The sequence below is a fragment of the Amblyraja radiata genome, chromosome 5 (genome assembly GCF_010909765.2).
Source record: "Amblyraja radiata isolate CabotCenter1 chromosome 5, sAmbRad1.1.pri, whole genome shotgun sequence".
Taxonomy (NCBI): domain Eukaryota; kingdom Metazoa; phylum Chordata; class Chondrichthyes; order Rajiformes; family Rajidae; genus Amblyraja; species Amblyraja radiata.
The window spans coordinates 48,152,516-48,173,045 of NC_045960.1; the positions used below are offsets into that span (position 1 = coordinate 48,152,516).

The following is a 20,530-nucleotide window of genomic DNA, read 5'->3' on the forward strand; positions in this document are numbered from 1 at the left end:
AAGGAGGACAGTAAAAGCTTCCTTAGTTATATGAAGAGGAAAACATTAGTTAAGACAAATGTGGGTCCCTTGAAAACAGAAACAGGTGAATTAATTATGGGGAACAAGGAAATGGCAGACGAGTTGAACAGGTACTTTGGTTCTGTCTTCACTAAGGATGGCACAAATAGTCTCGCAGATGTACTAGGGAACAGAGGATTTTCATGGACTTTCAGAAAGCCGTGGATAAGGTCTCACACAGGAGATTAGTGGGCAAAATTAGAGCACATGGTATTGGGGATAGGGTATTGACATGGATAGAAAATTGGTTGGTAGACAGGAAACAAAGAGTAGGGATTAACGGGTCCCTTTCAGAATGGCAGGCAGGGACTAGTGGGGTACCGCAAGGCTCGGTACTGGGACTGCAGCTATTACAATATATATCAATGATTTAGATGAAGGAATTAAGAGTAACATTAGCAAATTTGCAGATGACACAAAGCTGGGCGGCAGTGTGAACTGTGAAGAGGATGCTATGTGGATACAGGGTGACTTAGACAGCTTGGGTGAGTGGGCAGATGCATGGCAGATGCAGTATAATGTGGATAAATGTGAGGTTATCCACTTTGGTGGCAAGAACAGGAAGGCAGATTATTAACTGAATGGTGTCAGGTTAGGAAAAGGAGAAGTACAACGAGACCTGGGTGCCCTTGTACTTCAATCACTGGACGTAAGCATGCAGGTACAGCAGGCAGTGAAGAAAGCTAATGGCATGCTGGCCTTCATAATGAGAAGAGTTCAGTTTAGGAGCAAAGAAGTCCTTCTGCAGTTGTACAGGGCCCTGGTGAGACCACATCTGGAGTATTGTGTTCAGTTTTGGTCTCCTAATTTGAGGAAGAACATTCTTGCTATTGAGGGAGTGCAGCGTAGGTTTACAAGGTTAATTTCCAGGATAATGGGACTGTCATGTGACGAAAGAATGGAACGACTGAGCTTGTATTCACTGGAACTCAGAAGGATGAGAGGGTATCTTATAGAAACATATAAAATTATTAAGGATTTGGACACGCTAGATGCAGGAAACATGTTCATAATGTTGGGAGAGTCCAGAACCAGGAGCCTCAGTTTAAGAATAAGGGTAGGCCATTTAGAACTGATGAGGAAAAACTTTTTCACCCAGAGTTGTGAATTTGTGGAATTCTCTGCCTCAAAAGGCAGTGGGGACCGATTCACTGGATGCATTCAAATGATAGCAACTACAACTCCCTCCCCCCCCCCTCCGCCATCTTCTCCCCCAATCATCCCCCCCCACCCCCCCCACACACACACACATACCCCTGCACCCTACCTGGACGCACACCTCTTTGTCCATTCCAGCTTCCCTTCCTCTGGCCTCACAAATGGCAACTCTTCGATCCTTTGCCTCACAGCTTCTGTCTTTTCATCTCTGGGCTTTGTCTTACCTATCAATCCCCATCACCCGTAACCACCTATTACCTGTCAAGCTTTGTCCTGCCCATCCTCTCTTCTGGCTTTCCTTCGCCTCCACAATCAGTCTGAAGAAGTGTCCCAAGCCGAAAAGTCGTCTTTCCATGTTCTCCAAAGATGCTGCCTGTCCTCCAACATTTTAAGCCAGCATCTGCAGTTCCTTAATTCTACAGAAATCTGCATGGCCGCCTGGTGACCCAGAGAGACTGAGCTCCTGGATGGGTGACATGTGTAGCAACTTGAACAAACCATACTTTTGGCCGGGACGATGGACTAGTGCTGCTTTCTGGTCATCATATAATGTGCCTCTGTTCAATCAACCGAAGAGACAAGTTACACAGGAGCAATGAATAAAGAGCTGGAGGGACTCAACGGGTCAGACAGCAACTGTGGGGCGAATGGACAGACGATGTTTTGGGTCGGGACCCTTCTTCAATCGTGAAAGAAGGGTCCCTACTTGTTCTTTCCACAGTTGTTGGCGACCCGATGAGTTCCTCCAGTGCTTTGTGCTTTGCTCAAGATTCCAGCAAACACATTTTCTTATATCTGCAGTTTCTTGTGGCATAAACTTCCACAGGACCCTTGTTAACTTTGGAAATAAACACATGGTGTGTCGTTCCCAATAAATGAAAGCATTGTCAACCATTCAAGGGTGTGGGAATATTTTGGAGAGAGGGCTGGCGATGTCATGGACTGGTTGGCCAAATGTCATAATAGAGCAATCGCACGTGTAAATCTACTATTTAGAGAGGGAGGGAGGGAGAGGGGGAGGGGGAGAGGGAGAGAGAGAGGGAGTGAGAGAGGGAGAGAGGAGGGGGAGAAGGAGTGAGGGACGGAGGCAGAGAGAGAGGGAGAGATGGGCAGAGGGAGGGAGGGAGGGAGGGGGAGAGGGGGGGAGTGAGAGAGGGAGGGAGGGGAAGGGGGGGGGGAGGGGGGGAGGGAGGGGGAGAGGGAGGGGGAGGGGGGGAGGGGAGGGGAGGGGGGGAGGGGGAGGGGGAGGGGGAGGGGGGAGGGGGAGGGGGAGGGAGGAGAGGGAGAGGGAGAGGGAGAGGGAGAAGGGAAGAGGGAGAGGGAGTGGGAGAGGGAGAAGGGAGAGGGAGAGGGAGAGGGATGAGGGGGAGGGGGAGGGAGGGAGAGGGAGAGGAGAGAGAGGAGAGGGATGAGGAGAGGGAGAGGGAGAGGGAGAGGGAGAGGGAGAGGGAGAGGGAGAGGGAGAGGGAGAGGGAGAGGGAGAGGGAGAGGGAGAGGGAGAGGGAGAGGGAGAGGGAGAGGGAGAGGGAGAGGGAGAGGTAGAGGGAGAGGGAGAGGGAGAGGGGGAGGGAGAGGGAGAGGGAGAGGGAGAGGGAGAGGGAGAGGGGGAGGGGGAGGGGAGAGGGGAGGGGGTGGGGAGGGGAGAGGGAGAGGGAGAGGGGGAGGGGATGGGAGAGGGAGAGGGAGAGGGAGAGGGAGAGGAGAGGGAGAGGAGAGAGGGAGAGGGAGAGGGAGAGGGAGAGGGAGAGGGAGAGGGAGAGGGAGAGGGAGAGGGAGAGGGAGAGGGAGAGGGAGAGGGAGAGGGAGAGGGAGAGGGAGAGGGAGAGGGAGAGGGAGAGGGAGAGGGAGAGGGAGAGGGAGAGGGAGAGGGGAAGGGGAGGTTGAAGGCTAGCTTCCTTTATCCTGCATCTCTCACTAAAATAGTTAAAGCGTATATCGGCATTTTTCCCAGCGAATCTGTTTTATTGAAAGTATACAGAGATGCGTGTATGGTCTTTACACCTTGTCCATATTTTTAATGTCATGCATGCTGTAAGTGTGACAGGTGTTATTCATCCAAATCTCAATATCCAGTAATTTGCATGTGTTTGTGTGTACTTAAACTGTCATTATTTTGCCTTTCTCGGCATTCTGCCATCTTACGTTATTTGTTAAGAGTTTCATAACAACACATGAACATGATAGGAGATGGAATATACCCTTGGCCCCTCGTCCTCTCCACCATTTCAGAACATCGTTATTCCAGTGATAATGGCTTTACACCACTTTCCTGCTGATCCCCATAACTCCAGATTTACCACACAATGTACGTATTCGTATGCGTAAATTTGCAGATAACATGATAATTGGCAGTTATGGATAGTTAAGACTGTTCTTATAGAAGGGTCCCAACCCAAAACACCACCTATCTTTTCCCCCCAGAGATGGTACCTGATCACAGCATTACTCCAACACTGTGTGTTCGACACACACTCTGAAAGGACACAGTAGGGTGAGATCAAATGAAAATTTGGGGCATAGAAATGGCATATGGAATTTGCTCCAGACAAGTGTGCAATTATGCATTTCGGAGTTCAAGTGCAAGAGAAAATTATTCAATGAATGGCAGGAGTCTCAGCAGTATTGGTGTACAGAGGGATGTTAGGATGCCAGTCCATAGCTCCCTGAAAGTGGCAACACGTGTGGACAGGGTGGTAAAGAAGGTGAATGGCATTCATGTCTTTATTGGTCAGGGCACTGATCAGAAATATTGGGTGTAGCAGTATAGCAGTATTAAACCTTGATTCAACCATGTTTAGAGCCATGCACGCAATTCTGGTTGCTTGCTGCATTATAAGAAGGAAGTGGACGCTTTGGAGAGAGTGCAGAAAAGGTTCAAGATGTTGCCTGGATTGGAATGTATTAGTTATCAGGAGAGGTTGGACAAACGTGGATTATGTTTTTTTCTTAGAACATCAGAAGCTGAAAAGCAACCTGATAGAAGTTGATGAAATTATGAGAGGCATTGATGGGGTAAATACTCTGAGTCTATCCCATGACAGAACCGTCAAATACTAGACGGTGTCTTAACAGTGTTAAGTTAGTAGGGAGAACATTTATAGGGGATTGTAAGGTTTGTGTTTTTTTACACAGAGTATGTTGGGTGCATGGATCATAATGCCAGGGAAGGTGGAGGAAGCAGATACAAAAGCAACATCTAACAGCCAGGTAAATATGCAACCAGTGAAGTTATGGCTGATAAGCAAGGTCCTGACATGTGGAAAATATTTCTGTGTGGCACGGATGATATTGGAAGTGTTCAAATATGGAACTACATAAAAGATGGTTTCTTGTAGCTCCATATGAAAGAAACATTGATTTCTGAAACAATTACATGTTCAAGGACCAGAAAAGAATGGAGTTTGGAAATGAGACAGTACTGATCAAGAAATCAGATTACTTAGTTGATCATAAGCCTTAACACCTTAGGATGCAAGAGGAACTTAGTGTCGGGCAGCAAAAATATCAGCTCAATGTTGTTACATAAACCAATGATGGACTCCGAGTGACAAGGGCATTTTTGATGATCATTCATACACATTTAGATTTTTCACATATATTTATCATTGAACCTGTACAGATTAATGCAAGATGTGCAATATACCACGTAAGGCTACCAAACTTGCATTTGAACATGTGGGAAAAAATCCCAGGTGGATCTCAATGTGTTTTTAATGACACTTTATTATTTTTAATGTTAAATACAGCAGAGAGCCCAAAGGTGTTTTTGTAACTGTAAATTAAATTTGCATTCAGCTGCTGACCTGAGGCTACAAAAAACTGTGAGTGAAAAATAAAAGCTGCAAATTCTGGAAATCTGAAATTAAGACAGAAAGTGCTGGATGTACTCATTAGCTCAGGTAGCATCAGGAGAGAGAAAGAAAAAAACAGAGTTTCAGCTGAATGCCATTTCATCACAACTCATGCTGACTGGTTGAATAAGATTCTGATCAAGAGGCAATTCTGCTACTCTCTCCATAGACGTTCCCTAATCTGCTGAGTAACCCCAGAATGTTCTTATTAAAGATGTGGAACTATTAATCGTCCATTGTCTTCAACTCAAAATTGCTCAACCATGATTCCATCCTTGACATTAGTGCCCTGCACTCTCCCCTACAGCAAATAATCCACTCTAGTCTCACTCTTGGCTGATAGGAAGTTACAAAAGGATGATATATCAGTGGTAAAACAACAAGGCCTTGCACGCAGATGATATCCCTGCTAAAGTTGGAAATCTGAACAAAGGGGAACTTCAGTCCTTTCATGTCCGACCTGCGAAGAGGAGGACATGATAGAGGACCCCAGATGCACCATAATTGTGCCCATATTCAAGAAATTACTCAAATTCATCTGTAGTAACAACAAGAATATCTCCCTGCTGTCTGCCACAAGGAAAGTCATATCTGATGTCCTCCTCGATGACCATCTCTCAGTGACTGAAAAGCTTATCCCCAACACACTGTTGATTCTATCCTCTAGCGACATAGTGGATATGATCTCCATTGTGCATTAACTCCCAGAAATGCCAAAGGCAGTATACATAGACTATACATAGACATTTTTATTACTTCACCAAAGCCTTTAGCTCCATTAGTTGAGAGGACAGATAGAACATCTACCTCAAATGTGGCTGTCCACTGAAATGTCTGTCTGCTATATTGTGATATGTTAGTTGTGATCTTAATCAACAGGACCACTACATCCAAATGTCAGAACAGATCAGAGCAAAGAAGGTCTATCACAGCCCCATTACTTTTCTCAGTCTTTTTTTTTTTGCCACTCTGCTGCACTTCATGTACAACGAACATCCCTCTGGAATTAGGCTAATTTACAGGGCAAATGAGAAACCATTCAATTTATGTCACATCCACATCAGAAATTAGGTAATTCCAACTTCTACCACTGAGCTGCAACATATAGACAACGATGCATCTGTACACATTCAGAGACCAAGCCACAAGTCTTGATCAACTGATTCATTGAAGCAGACGAGAAAATAGGCCTTTCAATTAACATTTGCTAAACAAAGATCCTCCACCAATCTTTTCCCAGAATTAAACATATATCTCTGGGTCCATCTCTGAATGACATCAACATTGCCTTAGGACTTCTGGTGAAAAGAATATTTGAAAACCATGACCTCAAACCCTTCACATGGTCTATCGGTGATTCCTACATCTGAGACACAAAAAAAACAGCCAGGAGCACTGGAGAGATACCATCAAAACTGGGGGTACACAAAAATGCTGGAGAAACTCAGCGGGTGCAGCAGCATCTATGGAGCGAAGGAGATAGGTAAAATTTCGGGCCGAAACCCTTCTTCAGACTGATAGGGGGTGGCGGGGAGAAGAAAGGAAAAAGGGAGGAGGAGGAGCCCGAGGGCTGGGGGATGGGAGGAGACAGCTCGAGGGCTAAGGGAGGGGAGGAGACAGCAGGGGCTGACAGAGCGCAGCGGATCATCGGGACAGAGCTACCAGCCTTGGAGGGCATCTACCACACGCAGTGCCTCAGGAAGGCCCTCAGCATCCATAAGGACTCATTACACCCCTGCCACGGTCTGTTTCAACTACTTCCCTCCAGCAGACGTTACAAGGCCTTCTACGCCCGAACCTCCAGACTCAGGAACAGTTTTATCCCAAGAGCTATAGCGGCTCTGAACCGGCCCTAATGAGTGCCCCCCCACTCACCCCCTTTGGACAGTCTCCCTCAGATGGTCACGTCAATCAATTCAGCTTGCTTATTTATGTATTGTATTTATTTACCTTTCTTGTACATCAGTGGAGCTGCACACTAAATCTCGTTGCACTGACGTGCAATGACAATAAAAGATATTATTATTATTATTATTAAATTGTGAGAATTCAATGTTCATGTCCGCTGGATGCAGGCTCCCCAAGCGGAATATGAGGTGCTGTTCCAATTTCCGGTGTTGCTCACTCTGGCAATGGAGGAGGCCCAGGACAGAGAGGTCGGATTGGGAATGGGAGGGGGAGTTGAAGTGCTGAGCCACGGGGAGGTCAGGTAGATTTTTGCGGACCGAGCGGAGGTGTTCGGCAAAACGATCGCCCAACCTCCGCTTAGTCTCACCGATGTAGATCAGCTGACATCTAGAGCAGCGGATGCAGTAGATGAGGTTGGAGGAGATACAGGTGAACCTCTGTCGCACCTGGAACGACTGCTTGGGTCCTTGAGTCCATGAACAGTCCTAGAACGACTGCTTGGGTCCATCAAAACTGGTTCCCCTAACTCTTCCAAAATCACATCCATGATATGCAAACTGGGTGTCCTCTCCCAGACCATCACCCACGACACAACGTCCTTGATTATACTCACTCGGCGTTAATGGGTAGCCTGTGGCATTCACATCGCAACCCGGACTTTCAAAATGACAATTCTTTCATTCCCTATCACAGCAAGAGTTCACCAGTTAGACAGAGGAAATGCATCTAAAGTTTCTCTGAAAAAGCGAGGAATCGATTCCAGGGAATCTCCCCCTTGTCCCATGATGCTAAGAATAAGAATACAGGAATCTGTATTCCGTGAAGGGCTCCATTGTAATCATGTATAGTTTTTCCGCTGACTGGTTAGCATGCAACAAAAGGTTTTCACTGTACCTCGGTACACGTGACAACATACAAAACTAAACTGAGAACCCTGAGACCAATGCCGGGAGATTACAGAAACCCAGCCTAAATGCCCAGGTAAAAGCAATGCACCAACTCTCCAACTGTCTCGGTCTCACCTAGCATCTCCGTCCCCCGTTGTGACAGAAACTTCCACAATAACTCATGGATTTTCTCTTTGCCGATTCTGATGAAGGTGTTCTGTCCTGAAACCATAACACGGCTTCTCTCAAGCCGTCTGATCTGCTGATTGTTTCTTGTATTGTTGCTTGATGTTTCCAGAATCCACGCGACTGTGTAAAATCAGACTCCTCCACAACCTCAGGGGACTGCTGTGGAAGAAAGTAAACTTGCACGTGGAAACGCTATGCGTGACATAACTGGGAGGATCGTAAAGGTAATAGTTATAGAGCACTTCAGTCCACCTTACCCATGCCGACCAAATTTGCAATCTGCGCTAGTCCTTTTGCCTGTGTTTGGCTCACAGCCCTGGAAACTCTTCCTCTCCCTTGATGGTCATATTTATTTTAAAGGTCCTAGTTTTATCCGCTTCCATGGCTTCCTCTGGCAGTTAATTTACCCAAATATTTAAATGTAATCCCCCCACTCACCTTGAAGTCTCCAGATGCTAATCTAGTTCTTGACTAATATGCTGCTAGATCTATTGCCAATTTATTTAATTTAACCAGAAAAGGTGAACGTGTGCCTGTCGATAGAACAATAACCGATAAGGCAGTCACAATCGGATATCGCACTGTACCTAGTCCCCATGAAATAATTTCACATGCACACGTGTGAAAGAACCAACGTTTATGACTGAAATACTAGCGGGTGTGTGAACATAATCCAACGCCGCGTTTTTTGGAAGAATTTGGTGTTTGCAATTCAAGTGGATGTTATTAGAATAATGATGGCACGAGGAAGCATGGGTTGGAATTGGCTGCTTATTCATATTTGCGCCTTCAATCCCGCCTGCGAGCTGGTTGGAGCTCGGGTATATCGAGAGGGGCCGTATTAGGGCGACGTTCACTGACGTCGCGCAGCGCCGCGTCCCGTTTAAATGTTTGCTGTTGCTTGTTGTACTTAGTCGGGTCGGGGAGAGTGAGAGAGACGTGAGGGCACGGGGACAACACCGCGGTACTCAGCTGTTTGTCCCAAGCAGCGATGTTCGCTTACACTGGACACGATCGCCCATGAAGTATCATCGCCCGTTGTCTCCCATCTCTTAGCCCTGTTGACAACTCCAGCCTTCGCCATGAGCTGTCTGGATGTTATGTATCAAGTGTACGGTCCTCAGCCTTACTTTGCAGCAGCGTACACTCCTTACCATCATCAGGTACGTTTGGTTATGCAGTGATCAATTGGGACTGTATGCCGCTAATTCACATCTTTAAAAGTTGGAGTCAAATACTCGGAAATATATAGTCTGAAGAAGGGTTTCGGCCCGAAACGTCGCCTATTTCCTTCGCTCCATAGATGCTGCTGCACCCGCTGAGTTTCCCCAGCAATTTTGTGTACCTCGGAAATATATAATTGGGTTTATATTTGGAATGATTCCTCGGTTCAGTGTTGGAAATAGTATCCAACTGTTGAGCCTCCAGTCCATTCCTTCCTCTGTTTGCAACAAGGTTGCAAAGGTTTTTCCTTTGATTTTTCGTTGCAGCGTGACGGAACCTTCAATGTTTTCCCCTCCTTCTGACAGCCAACATCCATCTCCAGGCATATGGTTTATTTAGCTACTTATTTTGCACTTGAAACATCCATATCTCCCCAGGGCCACTTTAACAAGCAACTCTCCTGGAAGAGAGTGTACTTTGGAAATATTGAGTGATCCCTGAGACCATCAAGAGCTGCTGTGGTCAGTCAGATGAGGAATGGGGATTGCGCTTTTGAATGTGGTTGTGTGTCGCGTAAAATTGACAGAAATCGCGTGACCGTAAGTATTCACAAGTCACTGAGGACCATATAAGTTATTATTTATTTATAGGCTTCAAACTGTGGGTTCCTTACTGTCTCATGAGAGTCAAGAAGACTCGCTGCACATTCTGTTGAGCTGCAGAACCCAGTTGCTTCTCGTAAAGACTTCCCCGCCTTTTTTTGTTGTTGTTGCAGAAATTAGCTTTTTACTCGAAAATGCAAGAGGCGGCGGACAGCACGAATATCAGCGGGACGTTTTCAGTGCACGGCTCTGCGATCAAAGAGGAAGACTCGGCCGGCGAGAAGGAGCGGCCACCTGAAGCGGAGTACCTCAGTTCCCGCTGCGTGCTCTTCACATACTTCCAGGGTGACATTAGCAGCGTTGTTGACGAGCACTTCACAAGGGCACTGAGCCAGGCCAGTTATGCTCCCGCCAGTAGCGGCTCCAAAACCTCGAGAGGAAGCACGAGTTCATGGAGAGGTGGGTTCAGCGCTCGCCTTAAATTAACCGCCGATATCCCGTTATTGTAACAACCAGGAATCACAAAACCACAAGCGAGAGTTGCAGCAGCAATCACAGTTGGGAGATCCCATAGGAAGGAACTGCAGATGCTGGTTTAAACCGAAGATAGACACAACATGCTGGCGTGACTCAGCGGGACAGGCAGCATCTCTGGAGAGAATGGAAGGATGGGTGACATTTCGGGTCGGCTGAAGAAGGGTCTCGACCCGAAACATCATCCATTCCTTCTCTCCAGATATGCTGCCTGTCCCGCTGAGTTAACCATAGAGGGGAGCAGGTGTGGGTACTATGTTCAGCTCTATTATTGCCATATGCACAGAGGAACAGTGAAAAGCTTGGTTTTGCATGCTATCCTATCAGATCAGATAATACTACACATAAATACAATCAGCCAAACTCAAGTTCGAGCGAAGGGGGAAAGATACAGAGCGCAGAATATAGTTCTGAGCATTGGAGCGTCACGGTTGCAGAGACCAAGTCCAACGTCCGCAATGGGCTGGAGGGAAGCGGACAGTACCCTGGCTTATTTTAGCAGCTTTATAATAGAGGGCAAGAAGCTATTTCTGAGTCTGCTGGTGTGCGCTTTCTACTCTACGTTCTGCCCGATGGGAGCAGGAAGAAGAAGAAATAAGAATTTGATTATTTTTGCCTCCTTTTCCGAGGTAGCATGAAATGTAGACGGAGCAAATGGTGTGACGTCTGGTGTTTGATGGACTAGGCTACATCTACAACGTTCTGCAATTTATTGGGGTCATGGCAGTGCGGGGCTCCCGAAGGAGTGCGAAAGGGTCGCGACCGAAATGTCACCTGTTCATTCCCTCCCAAGACGTTGCTTGACCTTTTGAGTTCCACCAGTTATTGGTGTTTTGATCAGAAACACACGTTTTCCGTCAACAATCCCTTAGTCGTCTGTAAGATTATTGAAATCGGTCAGTTGGTAGATCTGTCTGGGAACTTATACTTAATTTCGAGTTGTGTTCCTATTTAAAATGAGTACGAACCAAGTTGTAAGTAAACATGGTGTTATATGTTAGCAGCAGCAGCAGGATCTGTTTCATCATTTCACTATCGCGTCTTCTAACTACACGGTTGGCGGGTATCCCAGTGTTTGTGTTGTTATGCAACAGAAGCGAAGGTTGAAGGGACAGGACCCGTCTCCAGACGTCCGCGGCTAATCTTCGCGTTAAAACCGTTTCTTCCTTGCGGTTCACCGAGTGAGATAGTTAAAGAGGAAATGTTGGGAGGGAAGTCGGGGAGTAGGAGTGTAACATTTCCGAGAAGCTACCAATATCTACCTTCCCCAGCTGAAGAAGGGTCTCGACCCGAAACGTCACCTATTCCTTCTATCCAGAGATGATGCCTTTCCCGCTGAGTTACTCCAGCATTTTGTGCCTATCTTCGGCGTAAACCAGCATTTGCAGTTCCTTCCTACACTTCCCATTCACTTCTGCCACGGATAGATCTGGAAGTAGAAATCTGTTTGTTTCACCCTCAACTCAAGTTACGGTTTAATTAAACCCTTCATAGATAAGCGAAGTCTGCGGATTGCAATGGCGATATAGGTTACGGCATTATAATGTTCGGTAGTTATTTATTTCAAATGAACAATAATATCATTAGCGAGTAAGAAAGAACTGCAGATGCTGGTTTAAATCGAAGATAGACACAGAATGCTGGAGTAACTCAGCGGGACAGGCAGCACCACTAGAGAGAAGGAATGGGTGACGTTTCGGGTCGAGTCAGACCTTCATATCATTGGGACTTTATTCTATTGTTTACTTAAATTTGCTTTCATACAAAATCGAGATTACTGTCTGCAAACGAAATATGTGTCCCATGTTACAGGGGCCAGAAACTACCTTTCCTTACAACCATAAATAATCTAAAAATATCAATTTTTAAACCAAAAAATAGACAAGAACCCAGTCATGTTTCGGAGACTTGCTATTTCTGAAACAGTTCCATTCTCCATAGCTTTCTGGTGCACCACATTTCTAAAGTCAATTCGATCAAATTATTTGAAAATCTATTGATATCTTGATGTCCCTAGAATTAGCATGATTAGCTGTGACTGAGTAAAAAGACTATTTAATAACCAAAGCACTTCTCATATTGCTTAGCAATTTTGAAGGTGAAAACACCACTTTCGTTGAGTATATCTGACCATCCGTTGGTCAGAATTTATCTTCTAAAAGACTAAATTATGTTTCCAATAGAATCACTGAATTATATTTCATGGATGAAAGGGTTTCAGGTGTTTGCCATTTGTATTCACTTTAAAACCTTTAAGAAACAGAGTGCAAATAAAGGCAAGTATTACTGCCTTAACTATAATCAACATAATTGTATTTCACTGCCTAATCCATACAGACCCTCCTGAAGACCTGCAGAATGCACTTTAAGAATAAGGGGTAGGCCATTTAGGACTGAGATGAGGAAAAACTTCTTCACCCAGAGAGTTGTGAATCTGTGGAATTCTCTGCCACAGAATGGCAGTGGAGGCCAATTCACTGGAAGTGTTCAAGAGAGTTAGATTTAGCTCTTATGGCTAAAGGAATCAAGGGATATGGGGAAAAATCAGGAACGGGTTACTGATTTTAGAAGATCAGCCATGATCATATTGAATGACGGTGCTGGCTCGAAGGGATGAATGGCCTACTACTACAACTATTTTTTATGTTTCTAAATCTTCTCAGGTGCTGTTTAATTTGGCCTTTCTACTATATTCATCTCTATTTCTATTAACTACTGTTATCAATGGTATGGAAACTTTTTCCCACTGGAAAGCATTAAATAGGAAGGTAAAGAAATTCTGCCAACCATACTTAAGATTTATTCTCACTTATTAAGAGCATTAATATTGCATTTTGTTAAAAACAAATGAAAATAACAACACCCACGTCCAGGAGATTATGTAAAAAGTCTTATTCTAATTATTTTACAATATGAATGGTTATCATTTTGCTGCTGCTAATAAATGACTGACTTTAATTGAAGAATTTAGAAGTATTGATTGGGATAACAGTGTTGATAATTAATAGTGATTTTCATCTCTTTTTTTACAGAGGGAGCCTTCCCAATGAACCAACGGGGTTTTCCACCTTCTTTCTGGAACAGCACTTACCAGCCCTCTATGTCTGCAAGCTTGAGTAGCAGTCTAGGTAATGCCCTAGCAGGAGCTCCCTCAGAGCTGCCCTTTGGAGCTGACCCATACTCAAGTGCCTCTTTGCACACACATCTGCATCAAGGAGCCCCCGAGCCCTGGCACCACCACCACTACTCACTGGGAAGTGCCATCAGTACACAGAGCTCCGTCTACACACGGCCTGGCATGCACGATGTATATGGGGTTGGTGCACCTTTTGACCCACGCTACAGTTCACTACTAGTACCTTCAGTGAGGCCACATAGGCTTCCTGCTATCCCTACACCACAATGTGACCTGGCAAAGAGTGACACGGCCTCTGCATGGACCACAGGGGCCTTTACAGGTCCCTCCACTGACATGAGCCAAACCCTCAACCTCAATGTGGATGCAGGTAAATATTTTGAAAGAAGTGCATGTAGAGGTCAAAAAACTGAAAGAGTTCCAAAAACTGAAACTGTCTGTTTTCTGTTGGAAATAGAAATCATTTATTAAAGGGAAATGGAGGAGGTGGAGGGGGGTTCTGAAATGTTTTACTAATAAACAATATAAAGTTGATGTAGGATAGGGAGAGATCAATAGTAAACAAAAAAATCCTTAGTTGTTCTGTTGGCAGTGATATCAGAACCGAACCACACAACCTCAAAAGGTTCCAACTGCAATAAACAGACTAACCTCAATGCTGATGAGACGAGAGTGCTCAGAAAGGGTTCAGAGGCTTCATAGCCTGGGAGTAAGGACCATTAAGCAAGTCTCTGCTGCAAATCAAATAGAGAGTTGAAGGCAGACGCTGTGTTTTATAATAGAATGATACATTTTAATTTGTGCACAAGGACAAGGAAAGGTGTTGCTGACAAGGGGCAATTGCCACACTGGTGATAATCATCTCCAACAAGAAGGAGGCTGGTAAATCCTCAAAATTAATGTCCTGGGGACCCCACCACTAACTTGAAGGACAACTAAATCAGCTTCATAAATAATGTGTGTTTAAGGGGCCAGGTATTCTCCAGAGAATGGTCTAGGCCATTTTCTCCCAGTGCCATTCCATGTATTTAAGAGGTTAAAGGAGTACAAAGACAGTAAACAAATGGAATCCCACTATCGGTAAGTTTATCTCCAATTAATACAAGACCTTCCTTCATCAATGCTGGGTTAAAAACTTGCAACCCCATCGTTAATATTAGCTAATAGGATGGAATTCGCTGAACCTAACCTGTGCTTCATGTGATGACATGGTTTGGTGGTTTCACAACTCCAACATCCTCTTGGTGATGTTGCTGCAGCTTTCCAGAATAACAGCCTGGCCCAAGGTATCTAAGCTAGTACTCACTGAAACCATGGAAAAAGGCCCTTCCGCCCACTGAGTTCAGACCAACCAATGATCACCTGTACACTAATTCTATCCTACACACAAAAGAAAATTTACAGAAGCCAATTAACTTACAAATCTGTACATCTTTGAGATGTGGGAGGAAACCGGAGCACGCGGAGAAAACCCAAGCGATCACAGGCAGAACATGTAAACTCCGTACAGACAGCACAATTAGTCAGGATTCAACTCAGGTTTTGCTCGCTGTAAAGCAGCAACTCTACCACTTTGCCGCCTACATAAAAAATGGAAAATTATTAAAAAGATGTTTTAATATGTAAAATGCAGGTAAATTATAGAAATTAATTAAGACCATCCATTAACGTTTGAAAAATACTTTCACCTACTTTCACAGATAAAGTTGGTGACTGCATTCAAATTAATACCTAGCTGTTGTAAAAGTTTAGTTTTATTATGTAGACACAAGAAACTACAAATGCTGTTTTAAGTTTATCATTATATGATATTGCCTAGTACTGATTTTTAATTCTTACAAATGGAAATATGAAGTAAAAGTAAAAGACACCAGAATTAATGAACCTGCCAGGAGCTAAAGCACAAATGTTGATGGGAATCTTGCTCAAACGAAAGGTTTTTAATGATATTAGATATGATTTTTAGTTAGTCTGTTGAGATAAGCAAATTGTAGCACAATTAGCATTACAAACAATTATGCTTTTACTAAGATGGACATAAATTAAACCAAAGTTTTGACCAATTTCATACAATTGTATAGGTTAGTGAATTTAACTAACAAATATGATTGAAGAAAATATTTATAATAAAGCTAAAGAAAATTAAAATTGCAGTTTTAGCCTCCATGGGAGATGAGGGTAGAAAATCTTAGAAAAATAACCTTTTATGTTTCCCATTAGATTTTTTTGTAAATCAACATGGATGTATCAGGGCCAAAAACTCTAAAAATGGTAATCTTCCCTTTGCCTAGAGCACAACACAATGATACGTTTTGAGTATTATTGTCTTGTTCTTAGTTACCAACAAAGCATATTATTGAAACCTTGCTGATGAAAGTGTTTATTTACAATAGAATGTCTGTGAATGAAGGACATTATGATGAGTTAAAAGGGCTTCAAAACTTTATTGATCAGCGTCACATTGAAAAAAAATCAATATAGTGATTTATATGAGCAAAGAGAGATTAACCAATTGCATGTTAACCCAAATAATAAATTAATGGAACACCTCATATAATGATTCAGGTTCTTAATGCTGGTATGCTTTCTCTGAATTGGTATTACCATTTGATTATCGGATCCCGGCAAATTCATTCTGTCTTACATAACAGATCACAACTTAAAATTATTGCATTCGACTAATTGAATAAAAATGCGATCTTGTACAAATAAACCAAACATTTTGTATTATTGCCAAATATTTGGGATCACTATGTATTTTATTGTCCTCTTGTTCAGCATATACCAAGGCAGCATTGGCATTCTGCATCAACACTAAATGCAGCTTCAGTTTTGCATGCTGCAAGAATTTTCAGGAATTTTGGCCCAGACTCAAATTTCATAAGCAGTTCCAGCAAAGAATACTCTGTCCAGAGAGTACAAAAGATGAACCAGTATCATATGCTATGATATGAATCGTGAACATAACTCTTTCACAGTTTGTATTGCAAGATGCACAGTCTTGATGTGAAAAAACAGGCAACTTTATGTATTTGCAACCTACTATAATTCTGGTAAATTCTGTAATATTCTGCTGTTACACTTCAAATGCAGGCCTTGGGTGCCTTGTACATCGCCCAGATGTCAAAGAGTTCTATGCACGTGTGGTTGGAAGCATTTGAGGGCTTTTGCTCTAACTATGGTAATTCTTAAATTTCAGGAAAAAATATCTTGGATATTCATCTGTTAACTACATTGGGGGAAAAAAGTTCATAAAAGTGCTTTTGGTTCACATCAATTCTGATTCATGTTCACCTATACAGATACAAAAGATGGTCTGCCTTTAGTGATTTTTAATACATACAGGCATTCAAGATGGCATCTGCCAGTTGCATTATGATGAACACACCTTCACATCTGGCCTCAGTCAGTACATTCTTACAAATACAATATTAAACAGTACCCTTGTCTTTTGAAGTTTTATATCACCTGGTCATATTTCACTGATTAAATGCATGCCTAGATTTCAAGGGCACATTATTGATTTTAATGGAATTATTTTCCAGACTAATCTTCAATCTTGTTACATTCCTGCTGTACAATGTACATTCCTGCTGCCTGGGAGTTATGTCACTGATAGGAGCCAAGTGCAACCTTAAGCACTCAAGAATTAACTAGAGCCGAAGTTAAATGTACCACTTTTTTTGGTGTTTCCTAATGCCAGATTCATAAGAATGCCTTTGGCTGCCTCGATGGCCTCTGCGTGTGATTTTGAGCCGCATTATGAACAGCTGTGTGCCATTGAACTATGTGGGAATTGTGGCATGAACTCTTATTAAAGTTATTTCATGTAGGACTTTACAGCTGACATTGCAATGAGATATTTATCCTATTAGTGTGGACAGGATCCAAATAAACAGTGTAATCTCTCTGTACTAATTGGTTTCCAAAGTTACCTGGGTGTGTTATAAATGTGTTATAAGTGTGTTATAAATGTGTTTCCCACAACTTCCCACAACGTCCCAGCGCTGTTCAACATGTGTTGAGGTGAAATGATTCGCTTATAGTTACATACATGTCTGATATAATTATATCATAGAAATGTGAAGCATAATATGGCTATAAATGGTGTAGAATGAATAATATTGCCTGTGCGATAATTATTTATGCATGACAATGTGATTTGTTAGATGCATGAACTATTCGATACAACTAACGGATGTCCGCAATATACGTTATTAAATGAGTTAACTATATATTAATATAAACCTGCTGAAATGATGCTGTGCATTACTAATATCGACGCTCTTAAGAGACGGTAATAAAAATGAAATACACTGGGATGAGTATAGAATATAGTATCTCTAAGTGCGGTTAATCCTGAACAGTTATATTTCAGAGGAATGGAACTCGCGTTTGTATGTTGTGTATTCCTTGTGCCGAAGAAATCCGTAATTTATTGAAACCCATCAAATAATTCTAAATGTGGATAAATATGTATTCAGTAGCATGAAATGTGGAGGTCCATGTGGAGGTTAAGTAATAATACTTAACAACTATGACGATAGTAATGGGAAAGTAGCCTGTAACTGTTTTTCATCTTTAAACATATCAAATCCACAAACATCAGATCACATTAGATGCTTAACAAAATGTTCTATTTTGATATTGGTGATATGTAATGAGAGTTCAGTTGCAGTTTATGACTGCAACAATGTGATTGATATAGGTTGTTTTACATTTATATATTAAGAGGATTTAAATCCTGTCGGGTATTTGTCGAATATAAGGACGTTAAGCAGAATGATTTTTGAAAAGCGAAGTTTACAAGAAATGTATAAAAGTCTGTGTTTTCTGGGATAGATAAATGAAATATCCACATTTTTTAGGCGTAGGTGGTTATGTAAGCTACATTGATATTTAACTGAAGGACAGCAGGGATGGACTTGACAAAATTGGAAATTGTCTTCGATTTACCTCAGAACCCTCTTAATGTATTTGTTTCATTATATAACATTTAAATTCGCAATGCCCTGGGTAAGTCAAATGCGTTTAACATTGAGTTCGGAATTATCTTTCAGTTCCTCGTGGACATTCCCTTTATTAATATAATTGCGAAACAAATTGTTTAAGTCGCATGGAACTCATAGTGCAAGAGTCAACTCAGAAATGAGTTATTTTCATGGTCTGTGACCTGGCGTCGCTGGTCCCCTCGGCCACTTGTGGACTTGCCTGAATGCTCTTGTTTTTCCCCTGTGTGTTTGGACGTTGTAGCCGGAGCTTCTATCTCTTATTGTTTCAATGCTTAATTTGTTCTGACTTTCGGAGCAAGCCTCTGGTTCTGTTTTCTATCCCTGTCCTGCTTACATGTCCTCTCTTCTTCTTTTTGCCTTTCTTATTCGATTCTCAGGTCTGGCGCACCCGGAAAAAAACAAAGATCTTTACTGGTTTTAGAGCACTACCAGCTACCTCGTTTGGCTGCCCTGTAAATTTCTACCTGAAACATTTCTCTTCCTCTGTGTAGTGTGTAACAGATTTTGATCTCGGTTTCAGCTCGCCGCTATTCCCTTTGTGGTGGATCCCTGTTAAGCTGATTGTTTATTACACAACAAAACGCTTCAAGCAAAAAATAAAACAAAAACCTTTTGGAGAAAAAAAGTGTTTCAAACTCCACAGTTGATCGACCGGCCGTAGAAGTAAAAAATGCGACTGAATCATTTGCTAGGTCGCACGCTTCTCCCGGAGAACATTAAGAGAAGCCGGTTTGAAGTGCTTGGATTTTAACACATTTTCAAAAATGCGCTCATTCTTTCAAAAGAGCGCCCAGATGTCCGAATCAAACTCTACTCGAATCCAGGGTATGTTGATATAGTGGGATTTCCAGGAATCCACAGTTGGGCATTTCATAACAGATCGCTTCTAATAGACTCAACAAGCTAATTTTTAATAGTAACGCACTGCTAATAACAGGACCACAAAAGGAACACGATTCATTACAAACAAAAGAAGACTGTTTAAGAATGCGGAAAGTCCTGATATGCATTCCAATTGTGTTTTTTTTTCTCTCGTGAATCGGCCTGGCGATGGAAAACTCCTGTAAGATGGAGAGCTTTAATGAGATCGGGAACATTGTACCCTGTGCAGCCATTCCCGCGGCCACAAGATCTGCCGAGGGCTTCAGGGCAGCAGCTGTTGCAACAACTGTGCAAACTATTGGGCTCTCGGCGAGGTTGCTGCAACGGCCCGATGTTGGGCAGCGTTTTCAGTGACTGCGAACTGACAAGTGGAAGCTTCTGAAGATCCGATGTAAGAGGGCGAATGGAGCATTGGGAATGGATGACCGTCACACCAAGCGGAAGAACGGAGAAAACAACAAGAGAGAGGGGATGGGGGAGCAATTTCAGGTTACAACAGCATTTCTTTTGGACAGATGGACTCCAGATTATTGAAACGTTTTAATTCTGTGTGTCAGTAACGAGTTTTTTTTGTTATTGTTGTCATTTTAGCCGTTTCGGAGAACGATTTGTAACTATAACAGTGAGTGAACATAAGTCTGGCCATTCGCGAAGTAAAAGTAGTTTGAAAAAAACTCTGTAAAAATAGATTGTATAAAATTGTACTATTTTGACATTAAGTTGATCATTAAGTGTGACTATTTGTTAACTTTATTTCTGTGTTTTATTCATCCATTCTTGAGCTCGTGAAGGTGAATCGAAACTGTGAACTGGATTATAGGCATTTCCTGTCACCTGGGTTTAAATTGATGATGTTTAAGATTAAACAGCGTGCATCACATGATCTTCCTTCTGCCTTTTACGCAGCAGTCACCCACGTTATTTGTGAGTCTTTTATTTCCAATGCAACAGTTGTTTATTGGGAGCCAATTGAAATCAGAGCAGAATGTTTCTATAGCACATTATTTGATATACCCACAGCTAATAATCTACTCGTTCACCTCCCACCCCACGTCCCAAAATTCCTGCACAAAAATCATGATAGACACAAAAAACTGGAGTAACTCAGCGAGTCAGACAGCATCTCTGGTGAAAAAGAATGGGTGGA

General features: G+C 42.9%; 1 protein-coding gene across 2 annotated transcripts; it reads left to right on the forward strand.

Moving 5' to 3' along the window:
• The first annotated feature begins 8,919 nt into the window (after nt 1-8,919).
• vgll2 (vestigial like family member 2) lies at nt 8,920-20,266 on the forward strand. Of its 2 annotated transcripts, none has more exons than XM_033021160.1 (4): nt 8,920-9,216; nt 9,993-10,278; nt 13,386-13,859; nt 18,879-20,266. In XM_033021160.1, the coding sequence occupies exons 1-4, from the start codon at nt 9,136-9,138 to the stop codon at nt 18,920-18,922; spliced, it is 885 nt and encodes a 294-aa protein (XP_032877051.1). In that variant the 5' UTR covers nt 8,920-9,135; the 3' UTR covers nt 18,923-20,266. The 2 variants fall into 2 exon arrangements, with proteins under 2 accessions (XP_032877051.1, XP_032877052.1); XM_033021161.1 differs by having other exon boundaries at nt 19,022-20,266.
• Nucleotides 20,267-20,530: the final 264 nt, after the last annotated feature.